This window comes from Sebastes umbrosus, chromosome 4, assembly GCF_015220745.1.
Source record: "Sebastes umbrosus isolate fSebUmb1 chromosome 4, fSebUmb1.pri, whole genome shotgun sequence".
NCBI classification, from domain to species: Eukaryota; Metazoa; Chordata; class Actinopteri; order Perciformes; family Sebastidae; genus Sebastes; species Sebastes umbrosus.
Genome location: NC_051272.1, coordinates 28,809,927 through 28,828,411, shown reverse-complemented (window position 1 = coordinate 28,828,411; position 18,485 = coordinate 28,809,927). Strand labels below are relative to the sequence as shown.

The 18,485-nt window shown below is 40.3% G+C and overlaps 1 protein-coding gene across 2 annotated transcripts in view; it reads right to left on the bottom strand.

Annotated features, from left to right (window-relative positions):
• Positions 1 to 18,398, bottom strand: part of rspry1 (ring finger and SPRY domain containing 1) — a 20,281-nt gene extending 1,883 nt beyond the window's left edge. The window contains exons 1-15 of one of the 2 annotated variants that reach the window (XM_037766955.1): positions 17,930 to 18,398; positions 16,511 to 17,135; positions 12,341 to 12,393; positions 9,866 to 9,978; positions 8,319 to 8,445; positions 7,846 to 7,904; positions 6,568 to 6,634; positions 5,456 to 5,587; positions 4,346 to 4,461; positions 3,984 to 4,127; positions 3,778 to 3,889; positions 3,395 to 3,497; positions 2,998 to 3,150; positions 1,526 to 1,630; positions 1 to 639 (exon numbers count right to left, since the gene is read on the bottom strand). The exon at positions 1 to 639 is cut by the window's left edge and continues 1,883 nt beyond it. In XM_037766955.1, coding sequence (XP_037622883.1) covers positions 543 to 639; positions 1,526 to 1,630; positions 2,998 to 3,150; positions 3,395 to 3,497; positions 3,778 to 3,889; positions 3,984 to 4,127; positions 4,346 to 4,461; positions 5,456 to 5,587; positions 6,568 to 6,634; positions 7,846 to 7,904; positions 8,319 to 8,445; positions 9,866 to 9,978; positions 12,341 to 12,393; positions 16,511 to 16,911 — 1,782 coding nt within the window. In that variant the 5' untranslated portion in view covers positions 16,912 to 17,135; positions 17,930 to 18,398 and the 3' untranslated portion in view covers positions 1 to 542. The remainder of the gene's footprint in view (positions 640 to 1,525; positions 1,631 to 2,997; positions 3,151 to 3,394; positions 3,498 to 3,777; positions 3,890 to 3,983; positions 4,128 to 4,345; positions 4,462 to 5,455; positions 5,588 to 6,567; positions 6,635 to 7,845; positions 7,905 to 8,318; positions 8,446 to 9,865; positions 9,979 to 12,340; positions 12,394 to 16,510; positions 17,136 to 17,929) is intronic. The other variant, XM_037766954.1, reaches the window with a different exon arrangement.
• Between the last annotated feature and the right edge of the window lie 87 nt (positions 18,399 to 18,485).

Genomic DNA, 18,485 nt, shown 5'->3' with positions numbered 1-18,485 from the left:
TTTTCTGCTATCCAGCCCTTTCAGATCTGCAGACGTGTACATGACAATAATGGGATTAAATAGTAGTAGCCTCTGGGCTGAAAGCACAGCCGGATCCTCATATCATAGGGAGGATGTCTGATAACTCTACGCAAGGGCTTGCAGATGAGAGGTTGGTTCCGTCTGTAATCTTGTTAAACTGTTTCTGCTCCTCACTTCTGCTCTTTCTGTCTGAAATACACACTGTTGGTAGAAAGTTGACGATTCCTGGCCCAGCTTCTGCAGTGAGTTGTCAGAAGGATACAAAAGAGGAGAATGTAGGTAAATGGGAGATATCTCCTGGGGATCCAGCTGTGGTTTACATTTCCCTCCTCTCATCTCCTCTTTTTCTTTTCTCCGCCCCTCCACCGTCGCCTCCTCTTACCAGAAGTCACAGTTCTATTATCATCACAACACAGTGGCACCGTCCTCTCAGCCCTGCTGGGTGAGAGGGGATTAGATGAGGAGGACGAGGCTGTAGGGCTTGTGTGTCTCTCCTTGCTGGAGAAGGGGCAGGAGGTTTGTCAGGAGACATGTGCAATGAGTCTGACGCGGGTCTGGATGTCCTGGCGGCACAGGGGACACGTCTCTAACTGTAAGGCACACTCCATACACATACCACTGGAGGAGGATGGGGAGAAAACATAAAGGATGACTTTATTATACATTCATAGAAAATGTTGCTCTCAAAGATATTTTATCCAAATATTTTTGACCTACAATATATTATATTTAGGGCTGTCAATCGATTAAATTATTTAATCACGATTAATCACAAATTAATCTCACATTTTGTATCTGTTCAAAATGTACCTTAAAGATTTGTAAAGTATTTAATACTCTTATCAACATTGGAGTGGGCAAATATGCTTATTCTATGCAAATCTATATACTATATATATTTTATTTATAGTATATATATATATATTATATTATATTTTTATTTTATATACTATATAACAACACAAAACAATGACAAATATTGTCCAGAAACCCTCACAGGTACTGCATTTAGCATAAAATAATATGCTCAAATGTGGGTGTCAGCTGTCAGTGTGTCAGTGTGCTGACTTGACTATGTCTTGCCCAAAACTGCATGCGATTATCATAAAGTGGGCATGTCTGTAAAGGGGAGACTCGAGGGTACCCACAGAACCCATTTTTATTCACATATCTTGAGGTCAGAGGTTAAGGGTCTCCTTTGAAAATAGCCAAAATTTAGCGCAAGTTTGGAGCGTTATTTAGCGCTCCTTTCCAATAAGCTAACATGACATGGTTAGTAGCGATGGATTGTAGTTTCATATGATACCAGTATCTTCACTCTAGCTTTAAAACTGATACAGCTACAACTTAAAAACTGCAAATTGCGTTAATACATTAAAGAAATTAGTGCCGTTAAAACGAATGTGCGTTACAGCGTTAACTTTGACAACCCTAATTATATTTACACCGTTTCAATAGTTTGGGACTTTCAAGCTCTGTTTGTTCACACCAGATGCACACATACCCATGTCCACAGGGCCGCAGCTCCGTGTCAGCCATGACGTCACAACACAGCGTGCAGCAGTTGTCTCTGATGCTAACCTGCTTTAGTAAGGCCAGACGCCGGTGTCTGTGAAACACACACAAATAAACAAACAAGCAAACACACACAAAAACAGATCAATATTTCCATTTACAGACAGGTATTTAAAGCTGTTATCTTCTGTATATAGTGAAGACAACTTGTCACAATAGATCGACATGATGTATTTGCGCTGTGGCAAGTCTGAATTCAAGCATATGACACTGGCCTCTTGCTTCTATTCATGTAAATAACTTCTTTTATGGCAAATAAAATAACAAAACTGCAAAGCTTTGACAACTTAGCTTCCAAATACAGGATGCAGGCGAGTGATGATGAACTTAAAAGCACACTACTGTTATTTTACCAAGCTACTAACAGAGCCCAACATTCCTGTGTTCATGCTAATTTATGAATCTAACGTTAATTTGTTCACTGTGTGTATACATTACAGGTGTGCTGTGGGACAGCTGGCCAACAGGTCATGCTGCAGATGTCGGTGGCTTGAGCAGGAACGAGTGGTCCCATAACGTGCGGTTAAGATGTGGGTTGGCTAGCCATTTGATTAGTTATTTTTTATTTTCTTAATTATTCCACCGTTCTTCAGCCAGTTTGCACTAATTGTATACTCAAGACAACGCTCAAAATGTGAATACATTTTCAAGCTACTTTTTTGCTTGTGTCAATAACAAGTACACCTGTTTGATCCAATAATATTTTTGTGATTGTAATATTTTTGTCCAGATTATAATGTTCAGTTTTTGTTGACACTGTGTCAGAGGTCTTGATTCAGCTACGGTAATGTTCCCGGTTGTGTTGTTACACAGGATTGCTATAGAGTTGAGTCAACAACTTTCTGACAAAATATGATAATTTTAAGCTCAACAAAGATGTTATTTAGTACAAGCTGGTAGACCCTTCAAATGGCATTTTGTCTGGTCAATCTCCTGTGTAATAAGTACTATTAATAGTACATTTAATTTGGTGTTCCACTGACAGAGTATTGTGGATCCTGGGTCACTGGCACAATTTACTGGAAACCCTAAACTGAACAGTGTGTGCCTGCCACAAGACCAGAGTCTGTTGCACTGTAGAACATTAGACTGTAAATGTGATAAAGTGACCATATCTTGTACAAATATTGCTCTGTTCCTTTAACTGGTCATTAAATATACAAAGAAGTCTAAAGAGCTGCTTTAATGTAGCCAACAAATTAAAGAGTGATGAAAATGCTCTATGTACACTGGAGCAACCCCAAAAGATGAGTCATGTTTGTATCATGCCATACCTACGTGTTGGCCGCTGTGTGCAAACAAGTGAGTCACTAGTCAGGGGACGGTTGGGCAAGACAACAGATTGCCACCTTTCCAAATTCTCAGAGTGTAGTCTGTTTTAGGATCAGCTTAATTTTTTACCTGGGTAGGATGATCTTTTCACTGGGCAGCAGTGCAGCGAAATCGTTGAAGGTGCTGAACTTGACAGAAGGTGGATGACGGAAAGGCTTGGCCCCAAAGTTAAACTCGCACTGCTGGTATGACATAAAGCTGGCTGCTGCAAAGAAACCGGACCTGACGGACACAGAGGTGAAGGAAAGATGGGGGTTAATTTAAGAAAGGGACAGAAGAAAGAAGAGTGAAATACACAGGAAAGAGGGAAGGAAGGAAGGAAGGAAGGAAGAACGGAAGGAGAGAGGGAAAAGGGAAGGACAGAAAGAGAGAGGAAAGAAGTGTATGAGGGAGAACAACCATTGGACAAAAAGTATAAACACAAAAGTGACAGATATTAAGGAGGGGACTGTGTGCGTGGGCTTACGTGGCTGAGGAGAAGACCTGTTTCTCTGGCGGCAGCTGATGTCCATTCAGATAGAAGATCATCTGCTTCTTGCTGAGGTCCAACAGGAAGCCGATGGCATCTCCTTAACAGGCCACACACACACAGAAGAATAAGTCTTGGCATGCTTTTATTGCTATTATCACTCCATGTGGGAGGTAAATAAGAGCCTGAATGCTGGCTGTGACAGCAGCGTGTGGGTGCTAAAAATCACAAAACAATCCAGAGATGCTAAAAACAAAGCAATTTCTAAACGAGCCTGACATTTACAGCGTGGTATCCCCTCGCTTCTACTGTTCAGACTGACAACAAACTTCTTTCAAGTATATGGTTGAGAAACAAAAGTCTGTGTGTGTAGTGCATACCTTCCTTCCAGCAGGGGTGAGAGTGAGGTTTACTGCGAGCGTTGTACCAGATGAGCTGCCTGCAGCCATCATACGCACATGAGTATTCGTCGTCTCCTATCCCGTAACCCTCCTGTAACACACACACGTACGAAAAGCTAAATTGTGCGACTGCATAAAAACAGAATGTGGAAAAGCTGAACAGTGCAGACAATGAAGATGAGTACATGGTTGAGGAACTTGCTGTCCTTAGTGGCCCATCCGATTTGCATCACGCCTGATGTAATCACCGTCACCTCATAGTACCAAACGCCGGAATCCACGCAGAATGTACAACGCACGCTCTCAAAGGACGAAGCATCGCATCGTGCCTGAGGAGGGGAGCAAAAAGAGAAAACATTCATAGATTAGATTGCATATATACTTGTGAAAAACATTTACAGTATATCAGGCTAATGGGTATAAAGAATTAAAGTCTCAATGTTGGAGAAGGCATAATTTCCGGAAGGAGTGGATCTGTAAATGATCAAATGTACATCCATAAATGCTGCCATATGTGCCTATTCTCACAGACTAAACACACACTAACCTCTAGTCCAGTAGGGGAGATCTTGAGGTACTCGCTGACGTCGTTGCTGTTGAGCATGGCGTTGATATTGGCGAGGTTGACCTTCTCGTAGGTGAACTGACGACCCTCCTTTAGGACTGGACGGAGGATGACAGAGGAAACATTATCACTAGGGCTGTAAATCGATTAAAATATTTAATCGCGGGCGCCTGGGTTAGCTCAGTTGGTAGAGCGGGCGTCCATGTATTAAGGCTTGGTCCTGACCGCGGCGGCCCGGGTTCGAATCCGGCCTGTGGCCCTTTCCGCATCCACTCTCTCTCTCCCCCCTTTCAAGACTCTATCCACTGTCCTGTCAATAAAAAAAATGGAAAATGCCCCCAAAAAAATAACTTTAAAAAAAAAAAAAAATATTTAATCGCGATTTATCGCATGATTATCCATGATTAATTCCAAATTAATCACACATTTTTTATCCGTTCAAAATGTACCTTAAAGGGAGATTTGTCAAGCATTAAATACTCTTATCAACACGGGAGTGGGTAAATATGCTTGCTTTATGCAAATGTATGTATACATTTATTACTGGAAATCAATTAACAACACAAAACAATGACAAATATTGTCCAGAAACCCTCACAGGTACTGCATTTAGCATACAAAAATATGCTCAAATCATAACATGGCAAACTCATGTCTAACAGGCAACAACAGGTGTCAGTGTGTCAGTGTGCTGACTTGACCCAAAACTGCATGAAATTATTATAAAGTGGGCGTGTCTGTAAAGGGGAGAACCCATTTTCATTCACATATCTTGAGGTCACAGGTCAAGGGACCCCTTTGAAAATGGCCATTCCCATTTTTCTTCGCCAAAATGTAGCGTAATGGATTCTTTAGCTTATTTAGTTTCATATGATGCTAGTATCTTCACTCTAGCGTTAAAACTGAGCCCGCTACAACCTAAAAATCGCAAGTTGTGTTAAAGAAATTAGTAGCAGTAAAACAAATTTGCGTTAACTTTGACAGTCCTAATTATCATATTTCTTTCTTCAGTGACTCACATTCACAAAAGCCTAATTAAAGAGATTGTAGCATGTGATCCTACACAAACATTGAAAACATGGTATTACTCACACAGGTTGTCGAGGCTCCACTGTGAGCAGAATCCAACCTGCCTCTTCAGGTAGTCAATATGCTCTGCCCACGACTCCAGGACAGCGAGTCGATTGCTGATGCACGACTCAGACACCGTCAGTTTGTTCTCACCTGAGGGCAAGAAGATGCACCAGGCATGTGTGTTAAAACATTCTAACAAATCTCAAAATAAATCTGTGTCAGAGATGAAAGTGGCTTCAGTGGAATATGTCTTTAAAAGGCCTATGTAGGAGAGGCAACGTTCGGAATAAGTGTAAAGGCCAGTTCAAAAAATTCCCAACAAGCTGGCGTAAAAAATTATAGAAAAACGTTGCAGCAATGTAATCAAAGCTGATGGAGGCAGTTGGCTGGTGGGGACTAGGACTGAAACGATTCCTCGAGTAACTCCAGTAATTCAATTACTAAAAAAACATTGACGCTCTGTTTAATCCTTGTTTGATTTTAAATTTCTTTGTTTGCATTTCAGAAAATGTTTTATCTAAAACTCAGAATGTAATATGGCACGTAAATGTACTAAATGGGTTCAGGTTTGACAGATATTACTGTAGGCAATTTAAGCATGCATGTTGATTTTTCTAAAAAAGGAAACCAATAAGTTGTTAATTTTAAGATATTATTTTTTGTAAATTTACTGTTGCTCCTTAATAAAGCAAAAGTATTCTTTGTCCAATTACTCGATTAATCGATGGAATAATCTGTAGAAAACTCGATTCTTAATTTAATTGATAGTTGCGTGTGGAGAGTTTTAGTTTAGAGTATTAAAATGCTTCAGCATCACAATGTATTTGCAACCAATCAGCAATTCATATAATGATTTGGAAATAAACAGGAGAAACTGTTGAAGAACAGCACATCTGTTACTCTACCTCACAGTATAATATTTCATATGCAAAAACAAACAAACCACCAACAAGGAAGTTGTAGAAAGCAGAAGCTGAGACTCGGGACATGCCTGTTGTCATAGCATTCCTTTGATAAGGTCACTTTCTGTCTCATCTTGATATTCTTTTGTAAGGAAGTCACCAGTTTGCACCGATCTCATCATGAATCTTTAATATGAACAGGCCTTAAAATACAGAGAGTGAACCTACTGGTCTGGGAGAACTTCTCCAAAGCGATGAGAGCAAACAGCATGACAGTAGGGTGGGCCTCAGAGCTCTGGAGGGAGATTTACAGAAAAGAAATGATCATCAGTCTGCTCTTTTTCAGGTTATGGTTTTGAATATTTTCGTTCATGCAAACATACAATAACAATACACATCTCATATAACTATGCCTTCTGTTATTAATTCACAGTGAGCATGCTTCCAAGGACAGACGTTGGATGAAACAAAGGTGGTTGAGAGTTTTATAACTGACATGTCACAATGTCACTTCACTTTATTGACTGCAAAACCATCACTATGTCTTCCTTCCAGGATGAACTCTACTAAGATTATTCACCTGCATACATGTTTTAGCTCCCTCGTGATTTGGATGTCATTGACGGTCATGTACATAAAATGTATCTACAAAACATGTTTTCCTTACTCACTTACTCACTCTTGTTCTTTCTATCCAAAGTCCTCCACTTGATGCAACTACTTCATATTAAATGGATATTGTCAAAGGCAGAACTGAAAGGCTTTTCCTGAGAAGCAGCTGCAGAGTGTTTTTCCACTGAAGTTGTCAACATTTGGATGTTTTTTATTGTTTTTTGTTGGATCAGTATGAAACACATCAATTGTAAAATTGACTTCCTTTTAGTTCTGACAAAGCACATCAATGAGAGTGGATTGGTAGAAAACAATGAGGTTCTTATTTGATACATAACACAAACAATTTGAAAAGTAGTAATAAAGTGAATATAGAAAATCCTGGTTGGACATCAAATGATTTTACAAATGCCAAACTCATTTGTAAAAACTACCACCCTGGCTGTCCGACATGGTTGGACTTCCCATCATACTTTCATTTGAAGCATACTGATGTCTTAGGGCGCTTTCACAAGCCAACATTTAGTCCGCTTTAATTGAACTCTGGAGCGGTTCAAACCCTGGTGCGGTTCGTTTGGGCAGTTGTGAACGCAGTAAACGTAAAATAATGTGAAAGCACCCTTAGTGCTGCATTTACAGAGTCAGCATCTCATCCAATCTTTGAATGCAGCAAGATACAAAAGCATTGTTTTTGTTTGGCTTTTTGTAAAAAAAAAAAAAAAGTAGCTTGATTGCGGAGGCAACACAAGAAAATTGATGACCCTCCCAAAAGCAACATCCACGTGCCATGAATAAAAAAAAATAAGCTATTTTAATGTTACACCTTTCCACAAAATGAATCATAGACATGCAGACTGCCACCACAAGGGTGTGTGAGTGTGTGTGTTTGCTCACCAGACTCTCTAGGAGGTACTCAAGGGTTCCAGGGCTCAACAATCCAATACTAGCCGGACCTAAAAAAGAAATGGAAAGAAATTGTGTTAACAGGTCAATACCAAGAGGAAAATGTATTTAAACGTCAGTGTTCAGAAAGTGAATGTGTTTTCCTGACTTTGAGAGGAGCAGCTTCTTGATTCCAAGAATAATTGAGTGACTGAGCTAAAATAGTTTAATCTGACCATCCAATCTACCCCTAAACTGCACATTAAGACATAAAAAACAGCATCCATGACTCTGTCTTACTCTGGTTAAGTAGCAAAAATAGTAAAAATTACCCCCAAACAAACCTAAGTTGTAATCAGTTGTTTGCATTGAACTTGAATGTCTACAAGTGCATAGCAAACAAGTAACATGCTAATGGAAGCAGTGCAGAGCCAGACTATTGACTCAAGAATTAAAAGTATGTCTAGTGTAAATGTAGACTGTACCAGCCAGTTTCTCTGCCAGGCATCCCAGGACAGCTGTGGTGTTTCTGTGTTTAGCAGGGTTGAGAGCGTCCTGTCGTGCTACAGCCGAACTCAGACTCAACATGTCAGACAGTTTCTGGAGAGCATCCTGGAGAGAGGAGATGGAGCAGTTACTCTCATGAAAGTCACACACACACAGTTTCTACCAAACAATCCAGAAGCTGCAGAGGATGGAGAGATGAAACATACAATTTTCAGTCACAGAGGTCCCAAATCCATACATGATTGTGATGGAAAATGCCCCAAAAGTGGTCAAGATACAAAGTATTAAAGGCAAGTGTGGGAAAAATACAGTGGTGAGCATACACACACTATTAGTGGCCGTGATTCGCTAGAGAAACAGCTGGAGAAAGCACACCACAAGTAAAAATTATATTAACTTTATTAAAGGTGCAGTGTGTAAGATCTGGCGACATCTAGTGGTGAGGTTGCAGATTGCAACCAACTGAAAGGCGTGTAGGACAAATATAGTGGCCAAAGCATAAACGTGAAAACGCGAATGGCCCTATCTAGAGCCAGTGTTTGGTTTGTTCGTTCTGGGCTACTGTAGAAACATGGGGGATGGCTCCGTGGAGAGAACCTTATATCTACATATCTGTATCTGTATGTAGATATAAACGGCTCATTCTAAGGTAACAAAAACACAACAATTCTTATTTTAAGGTGATTATACACTAAAGAAATCATACCTTTTAATATTATATTCCATTTCTGCCAATAGATTCCTTTAAATGCTACACACTGTTCCTTTAACAGTGACACAATGTCCCTGATGCAGCAGAACCAGGATCAGACAATATCATCCAGCTGTTGAGCTGCAATGCCAGCAGTTTCATACTGACAGTTTGAGTCCAGCCAGGGCTACTTATAAGCACTACCTGCAGGTGTGTTACCCGTTTTCTTTTCCTTTTTATAGCTGCTGTGTGTTTGAAGCTTTACATGTTAGAATTTAAACCTGCAAAATATTATGTTTTGTTAGGTGGAGCATATTGGGTAGAGTACAGAGTTCATACTGTTCAGAGTGTCATAGTGTGTCCTTTGTCCTCAGGTTACTTTGGACTGGGAGGCAGGGGGTTCTAAACAAATTTTATTTGTCCAAAGGGGAAAAAGGAAGTAGTGTGGGAGAGAGGGGGTGGAAAGCAGAGGCCAAAATACATGTGTTGAAGTTACAAGACAGTTCCTTGAGGTGAAAAAAAAAATTGGAACCACAGCAATTCACTAATCATGGGGGGCAAAATTTCTAGCTCTGTCCCAGTGTACATACATACACACAATCACCAAAATACAGAAAAAGGTCTTGGGAAAGAGGAAGACAAAGACTGGTTTTCATTAGAGCTGCAGTCACAAACAGAGGAGACAGGGCTGGGTCAGTCTTGAGATTATATCTTTTACACCTCAGGCTTTGGTCAGTTTTGGGGAACGAAATTTCAAGGTTACGGGTCATATTATTTTAAAGTTATTATCCAAAGTGATTCTCTCTGTGTTATAAACAAGCACAAGGAACTGACCTTGGTGGGCAGGGGACACTCATCCAATAGAAGGGTTATCACTGCAGGGCCAAGCGGATCGTCCAATGGGATCACTCGAATCAGAGACTGGACAACCTCCAGCCAACCGTCATCTGGGAGGGAGAAGAGAGGAAAAGATTGAAATGAGACTCGACAGATTGAATTTATCCAACCATTCAGATGTTTCCCCTCCTTTGTCTCTGTCGCTTTTGTTCTTTCATTATAATAATGCACACTTCATGCAAAAACACAGGAATTGCCAATGACAGCAGATAACTCAAAGATAATTGAACTGTGCTGAAATCCCTTTGGGAGACAGGTTCCTGGATTATGAGTATCAGATGTGTCATAAAGACTAAAACATCCATTTCCTGTCCATTAGATGACTCGATAAGAAATTCGCTCTCTCCAACACTATCACTTATAAGAGCCCCAGCCAACTGGCTGATGAATAATGTAACATCATGGCACATGTCAAACTGAAAGTGACTGGCTGGCTGACTGACTGACTTGCTGCTTGGTTGCCTTCAGGGTTTAGTGTCTGCAAGCTAATACCCAACTTGGCTGTTGTCAAACAACATGACAACACCACGCCTTGTGAGCATCAAACATTACATGTGCAGACACAAGAATTCAAAGACTACCGCATAAGCACACACACAAACACATACAGAATGAGCGCGTCATTCACCATATGAACAAGAAAGCACACACACACACAACGCACCAAAACACACACGCAAACATCAACTCAAGCTCCAAATAGTCACAAACCTGAATAAGAATCAGACCTGTCAGTCAAACTAAGAATACAGCAACTCTATTATACATTATTCACAAGTTGTTGCACAAACTAGTAAAAATATCCATCAGGAACATTCAAAATAGAAGAATATTTTGATCATATTTTTACAGATTACATGACATGGGTAATAATGTAAGTAGTGACCAACACATGATGTCTGTAGTGTAACTCGTGACTATGTCCCTTCCCCAGGTGATGTAACGTCCCCCCCGGGCAAGGCCGGCCGGTGTGTTGGAAAACGCTGAGACAGCAATATTACAGCAGGATTGTAAGCAGCAGGCAGGTGGTGTTGCAGCCCTCTTCAGTGAACCTTTCTCCAGTTTGACATAAATGGCCTCTCTTACAACCTCATTCAAACCCACCCATCTTCTTTGTGTAGGATTTGTACATGTGTTTCTTCTGAACAACAGAGCACAGCTCAACCTAAACAAAATATGCGTACTGCTAGACCTGCTTCTGACAACACGTGTTTCAACTCAGAGTGGTTTGACTGAGGTGTCAAAGAGGATAAATGGGAAAAAATGTCACTGAACAGAGGAAGAGGATTGCGACTGTCTGCTGCTTACAAAGCTACTGTAATATCACTGCCTCAGCAGTTCTCAAAAACAACCCACCAGCTCAGGCCGAGGGGGATGGGACAGCATATTTAGAAGGGACCTGTTTAAATTCCTAGGACTCCTCACCAGTCAGTAGAAATGATAAATCCCCTGCATAATTTGTGAAACGCCTTAACTGTACAGCTACAGTCCAGTGGATAGCTTCATTTCAACCTGAAGAAACTATGGCCCTGCTCAGACCTGGCATTAACATGCGTCCTGAGTGATCCGAACACAAGTGGACAGCTTTAAGTACGTCTGTTCACACCTGGTATTAGAATGCGTCTCAACATGCGTCTTGAGTGACCACTTGCGATCAGATCTCACTTTCCCGCTCTATATGCAAATAAACGTATAGTAAACACATGGCTGAAACAGCAGATATTGTGCCGTAGTATTACATGAATGTCAGTAGAATGTCAGTAATGTCCTACATATTCGGAAATTCGGGTACATTTTATTAATATAAGGTTATTGTACCGGTGTTCCCGGGGACCTCCATGCTGCTGACACCGCTGCCCTTGCCAGGCAACAGCAGGGTACAGATCTTCAGAGAGCCGGGGATGAGAGCGAGCGGGTGGGTGTCAGCTCCGTGCAAAGCACCGGAACAAAAAACACCAACAGTATGATAATAATGAACTTAGTCTGCCCAGTCTGATAGTCTGTACTGAATGTGGTCTAAGTGATTGGATCTCAATGAATCCTCAATGCGTCTTCAGTGCCTTCAGACCTGTACTTAGAGCTGTCCACTTGTGATCCGATCACTCAGGACGCATGTGAATACCAGGTCTGAAGAGGGCCTCTGAAGAATTGTGCACATGACTAAGAGCCAACCAAGACATGGTTTTGTTGGGCTGAGACATTAGCCACCTGGTCAAATTACTATTTCTGAGTAAAGCTGATGTTTCTACCTTTTCCCATTTTATAACCTCTGATCCTCTCATTTCAAACACATGAAAAGTGCTTTTGAATCACATTGCTTATTATATTCTGTACCAGTTTTTTAACTGGACAAAGTCCTGTCTAATAAGTCCACGCCCAGTGTGTGGATGTGTATTTAAATTTTTTCCTTACCCGTCTCTGCCATCTCGTGCAAAGTGATCATGGAGTAAGGGGGCTCTTGGTCACTGAAAAACAAAAGTTTGGACAGAATGTGAAAACAGCCTTTCTCACATTTTTCTCATTTCACCTGAAAGCCTAACATCACAAATTCTACTCTATATTTTGTGATACTGTACATGTGTTTATTTATGTCCATACTTTGCACAAATGGAGCTGGTACTTCTCAGTAAGAGTATTCAACCAGCAAGTACATCAAGTCTTTATGACCCTGTGATCACAGCATCTGAAATATTATAAGCAAATTATTCATGCCTTTGTGTGCTTCTGTGATTGCAGTAATGGCTAACATGGACCGTAATGTTATCCCATGGAGAGGTTAAGGCAAGCGTAAAGGATTTACTTCAGTGGATGTTGTTTTTGATGCTGCTGCTATTACTGTTGCTTGTCATGCCACGTCCCAAGCTGAAAACTGCTTTCATTTTGACAGCCATAACTTGATCCTCAGATTCCTGACGCAACTAAGTAATGCTGTAACTTCATTTTCTTTCACTTACAAGTCAAACTGTGAAGAAATTCTTGGAAATGTACATGCATGTTTCACACAGGGCTGCAAAAGTATTCAAAAGACAGTGGTTCAAGCTGTAATATTTATCAGTATTATAATGAAGTGATATTTTGCTGTATCTTGCAACCATTTGCAGGTTCATACTTGTATTTTGTGCATGCATCATTCTTCTCTTTTTTGCAGTCTGGATTTGGTGCCAAATCATGCTGACTTCTACCGGTGACTGTATAGTTACGACATCACAACCTTACAGAAGTCCTGACGGCTCATTTAAAAGCACAGTTTCTGAATACGGGCTGTAGGCATTTCTCCATGGATTGAAAATGTACTATTTATATTTATTTATATATTTTGTATAATCTATGTATTTCTATAGACCTGCTTTATAATCAAAGAAGACAAGGAAATCTCACTTTCTACAATATGCTTTAAGCTATAAAACGTCAAATTATATAGTATCATTTAGTCTCAACAATCATCACAAAATATTAAATGTACAATAATAAAAATAGAGATAATCTGTAAATGGTCACATTAGATGAGATGCAACCAAATATTTACCTACTTAAAAAATAACATAATACCAACAATCAATAACTAATATCAAATTGTTTGTACCATATCCAACACAACACTACAAACTACACCTTCAAAAATTGCTCGTGAAATCAACAACTCTCTCACGGAGTAAAATAACAACTGAAAAGCACGCTTGTGTGTTCACATGTGCCGAGGACCATCAAAGGTACACCTTCTCCACCATATTACTTAACTTCTACAAATACTGAACCTCAACCTTGAAATGCAGTTATAAATTAACAAAGTTGGGTCTTTATGTACGTTTTTATGTACCAGTCATGCTTAAGTGTAGACTACAATTCAACAGTGTGGAAAAATTGTGCTAGAATAAATGTTAATGAAGTGGAGACAAAAATCTGTACAAGAGAAATAAAATATGCAGGCAGTTCATCAAGTGGCATGATCAGACAGAGGATATGCTGGATAAGAGGAGATCAAAGGATCATATGACTTACAGGCCATGTTGAAGAAAGTGGCCCGTGTCTTTTAACTACAAACTAGAATTTATAAACACATATTTGCACAATTGGTCAAACCAGTGAAAAGCTACAGGGGTATGTGAAAGAAACGTTTGGAAAGGAACTCAAGCTGAAACTGGATTGTTGTACTCAAAAGAACAGTCATCTAGAGTGGCTGCACAGAGCTGTGACAAAGACCCTGGTTGACATAAATCAAGATTATTTCAAATTATATAATGGAGATACTCAGAAAAATTGATTTGTGCTTAAACTGAAGCTGGTGAAGATGCACTTGGGAGTTGGGATGAACTTAAGAAATACTACTCCACACTATGCCGGAACACAAGAGATGCTCTAGTGGCCAGCTTCATGGAGAGAAAGACGAAGAGACTGAAAAAGGTTTCTTATTAAGTTAGTCTGAGGAAAAATTAGGCATTCTAGCTGCTGCTACGAATAGGACGAGCCTAATAACCAGACAACCAGAGGAGACTACACTACCTATAATTTACATATACCTATTTCAACATTCATATTTTCATTTTTTATATCATAACAGTTATCCTGCCCATAGTTTGTTCTCAAAGCCAAACAAACCCATGCTGAAGAAACTGATAAAACCCCAAAGGGTCACGCTGAACAGCTTTTCTCCAAAGAGAATGATAGCTCAGAGGAAGAGGAGGATAAGGAAGAGAGTGTTTCAGCATCTGCGCAGGCAACACAAATCTTGCTACATCATTGCAGCAAGTCATCGCTACATCAAGAGAGGAAATGCAGAACATAAAGGAAACTGACTTGCACAAAGTCCTCTCTAAGGAGTTCTGCCTGTTTGAAGCCACAGGTAAAAGACCTGCGGCCGCTGCTTGGAACATTTCATACCATTCAAGTCACCTCTGTGGAGGATGAGCAAGGTTTTCCAGTCTGCTCATATACACAGAAAGATACAGAACCAGCTAATTGCAGAGCACCCTTTTTTGAAAAACTATTAAATAATAAAGATAAGTCCTGATACGAGAACACTTCTGCTTGTTGTATTTTGTTAGTTCAGGTGAAAAAAGAAACATTTGTCTTTTTGTCAAAGTTGTAGCCTTTACATTTCTATGTTTGAGGAAGGCTATTTTGTGAAATGACTGCTTTTTATTCATGAATTGTCTGCAGTTTTGCATTTTAATATAAGCTCTCATTTATGGTGAGAAATCCTGATTTCCTGGAAAAAGAACAATACATTCCCCAGTTACTTTCAACTAACCATAAAAAAGATTACGTCAGGTAAAGACGGAGGAAATGTGATTTGTGAAGCGGTTTCACCTTGTTGTTGGTGATCTGCAGTTAAAAAGTCTAAGAATGAAAAGGTGATATGAACGTAAACATATTTTTGATGGCGCAGTGAAGTTTAATGCCCTTAGCAATGTCAACGAGACAGGTGCGACCTAGCCAACACAATACATCATAAGAGAGTCTCTAACAGCATTCATTGCAGTACTTCCCACCACACTCCACAATACTATACTGTAGATATAATGATAAATTAATTAGAAAAACATTTTATATTTTAGAAAATTTGGTTCTAATGTTGTATTATTGCTAGTTTTCCTGAATAACACTAATAAACAGAGTAGAACACCTTTGTGATTTTCCCTGTGGGATTTCGGTAGCGTTGCTTTAAGTCCCCCTATTTAAAATTTATAAACAAACACAGTATAATAACATTTCATAAATGGTTTATAACACACTACAATGTAGCTGTATGCAGCTATAAGGACATTTTAAGTGTTTATTCAAGTACAGTATTTATCAACAATTAGAACTTGTAAATTATAACTGTTTTATTATATTGCCATTTATTATTTGTTTTTACAGCAGCCTCCATTTAGGGGTGCCCATAGAAGGAGTTATTAATTGTTGGCAAATACATTAATAAACACTTTTATCTGCTTACAACTACATTATAGTGCATTATAAACCCATTTATTAAATGTTTATAAGTTGCTTATGAATGCTAATCAGAGGGACATGAAGTAAAGTGTTGCTGGGATTTCTGCACAAAATATTGTACTGTGCTGTTTGTTCCAAATAAAAGACACAGGACTTAGTCATCTCAAAGACGTGACTTTACTGTGTACCAACTACTCTTTCGAAAAAGTCACGCATACGATGTTTGCAAGTTTGTGACAACACAACAACATCTTGTGATGCTTCTGCTGGAAGACATCAACATCTAGGATTTTTCTGATTCTAGTGGGCATGAGTCTGACTGAGCTTGAGTTTCATGGGTAGCTACTGTGGAGTGCCCTCATGTTAATATATATCTCAACTTATGAAATACGAATAACGGGATCTAAATGTGCCGAACCACACCTAGTAAATATTGTAGTACAACTTGATTTAGTTTTCCAGGGCACTGTGGCTGCCCGTTTGCTGCTCCACATCTAATTACTACTACTAAAGCATCTACATGTAAATGACTACAGTATTTTTTTGTTGGCTGAACTCACAACAGAAACCATTATTGAAAGAGCACTCTAACTCTTCCTCCCATCATCATATGTATCTTAATAATATCATTACTCTTATTAGACTTACTTGTCCACTAGTGTCCTGATGACAGCCAATGTGTCCAGCACCAGGCCATCCACATTCTGCTTCTTTCGTCTTGGCTCATGGGGCCCTCGCCCTCGGCGTGGCGGCCTGACTGGGTCCCTGGGTCGACTGCTCCGCGCCTCTCCGGCATCAACACCTACACCTCCTGTACCGTGATCCACCCGCCTAGCTTGTCCTCGGGTTGCCCTCGACGTCCCATGGTGGTGATCCTCCAAGTCACTATCCTCCCGGCACACACAGCTGTTACCCATGGTTCCAGTGCCAGAGACCACACTGGCAAAGGTCTCCCAGAATGGAGGAAGGGAGTTTGAGGAGGAAAGGAAGAGCAGAACCCGTGCAAGGCTCCTGCAAGCACAAAAAGTGATCCAGGTGGCTACTATCATATCATTTGGAGAGCTTGGTTTCGGGGTATTCTTGTCCCAGTGGGCTGGGTGGGGTCAGCGTGAATGATCATACTGTTGCCAAGCAGAGATGTGGGATTGGTTTTGAGAGTAACAATGTCTAGTTAAATAGACCAGAAGGGGTCTGGTGATGCAAGGAAAAAGCTCTGAACATCATAGACAGCCCAAGGCTCAGGTCCAGCTTTCATCCAGGGCTGCTAGCGTGGCTGTGGAAGCAACACAAACAAAAACAGAACAGAAAAAGTGAAATTCTGCCCCTAAGTTAAGTCTCATCAGAGCAGTACATTTAACTGTTCCACAGCTGATCATGCTCTGCCAGCAGCAATGCTTCAAACTAGATGAGATTACACACCACATGAAATAAATGTCAAGCCTGAAATAAATAAGATAGTGAAAACTGGAACGAAAATTGGCAATTTAACCATTTATCTCTCAAGCAAAAAGCTACAGTACGATGTCTAATGTTAGCTGTTTACATCTAGAGTTGTGATGTGTGAGTAAGACAGCTCATCATGCACTAAAATCACTGAGGCATTTTAGTGTTATTGACAAACAAGATATGATCAGTTAGCCACCCACCAAGCAGGCATTGTAACATTACCAAGTCTTACAAACGCACATTCAATCATGCCGTTAGTAAAATACAAATGCTTCAATTTTAATAGAAACTAGATGAGATTACACACCACATGAGATAAATGTCAATAAAATAGTGAAAACTAGAACGAAAATCAACCATTTAACCATTTATCTCTCAAGCAAAAGCTACAATACGATGTCTAACGTTAGCTTGTTTCAATCTAGAGTTGTGATGTGTGAGTAGACAGCTCATCATGTCCTCAAATCCTTGAGACATTTTAGTATTGTTGACAAACAAGATATGATCAAATAGCTGGCTAGTAAGCTAGCCACCCACCAAGCAGTAACATTAGTCTCACAAACTCACACTCAACACAACGTTAGTAAACTACAATGGTTCAATGTTAATAGAAACACATACTTACGTTGCTACCACTTGAAAAAAACAGCAGTCGAGCCAGACTGAAAGTAGTTAACAAAACAATAGAGCTAACTAGCCAGCTAGGTTGTGTTGTAGCTAACCAGCTAGCTAACAGTTAGCCCCGGTTAACGTGACACTCCTCTGATCCTCTACTGTCACTACTAGTCAGCTAACGGGAGCAGCACTCAACTACGAGGGAACTACTCAACTAAACGCCGGTTTAGTGTAGCAGCACGTTTACATGACCCGTCTAAAGTCCTCAACACACCTTTACTGAACTCTAAACACAGGCACACATTCAGCTAACAGCTCGCACACATTGTAACGGTGCTACACCGCTAGCTGGTTGCTAAGTTCCGTAGCGGTTCGCAGCTAAAGGGTTGGCCAGCATCAGCTGTGGCTGAAGGCCTATTAAAGGAGGCTAGGTCACGGTCTTGTGGTGTGGGGTATGACGCATGCGCAGTGTAGCTGAAGCTGCGGTCGTGCGTTGTGATTGGCTCAATTTCGGCGAGGGCAGGCTAGCTTCACCTGCGCATGTGTAATACCCCCACATATA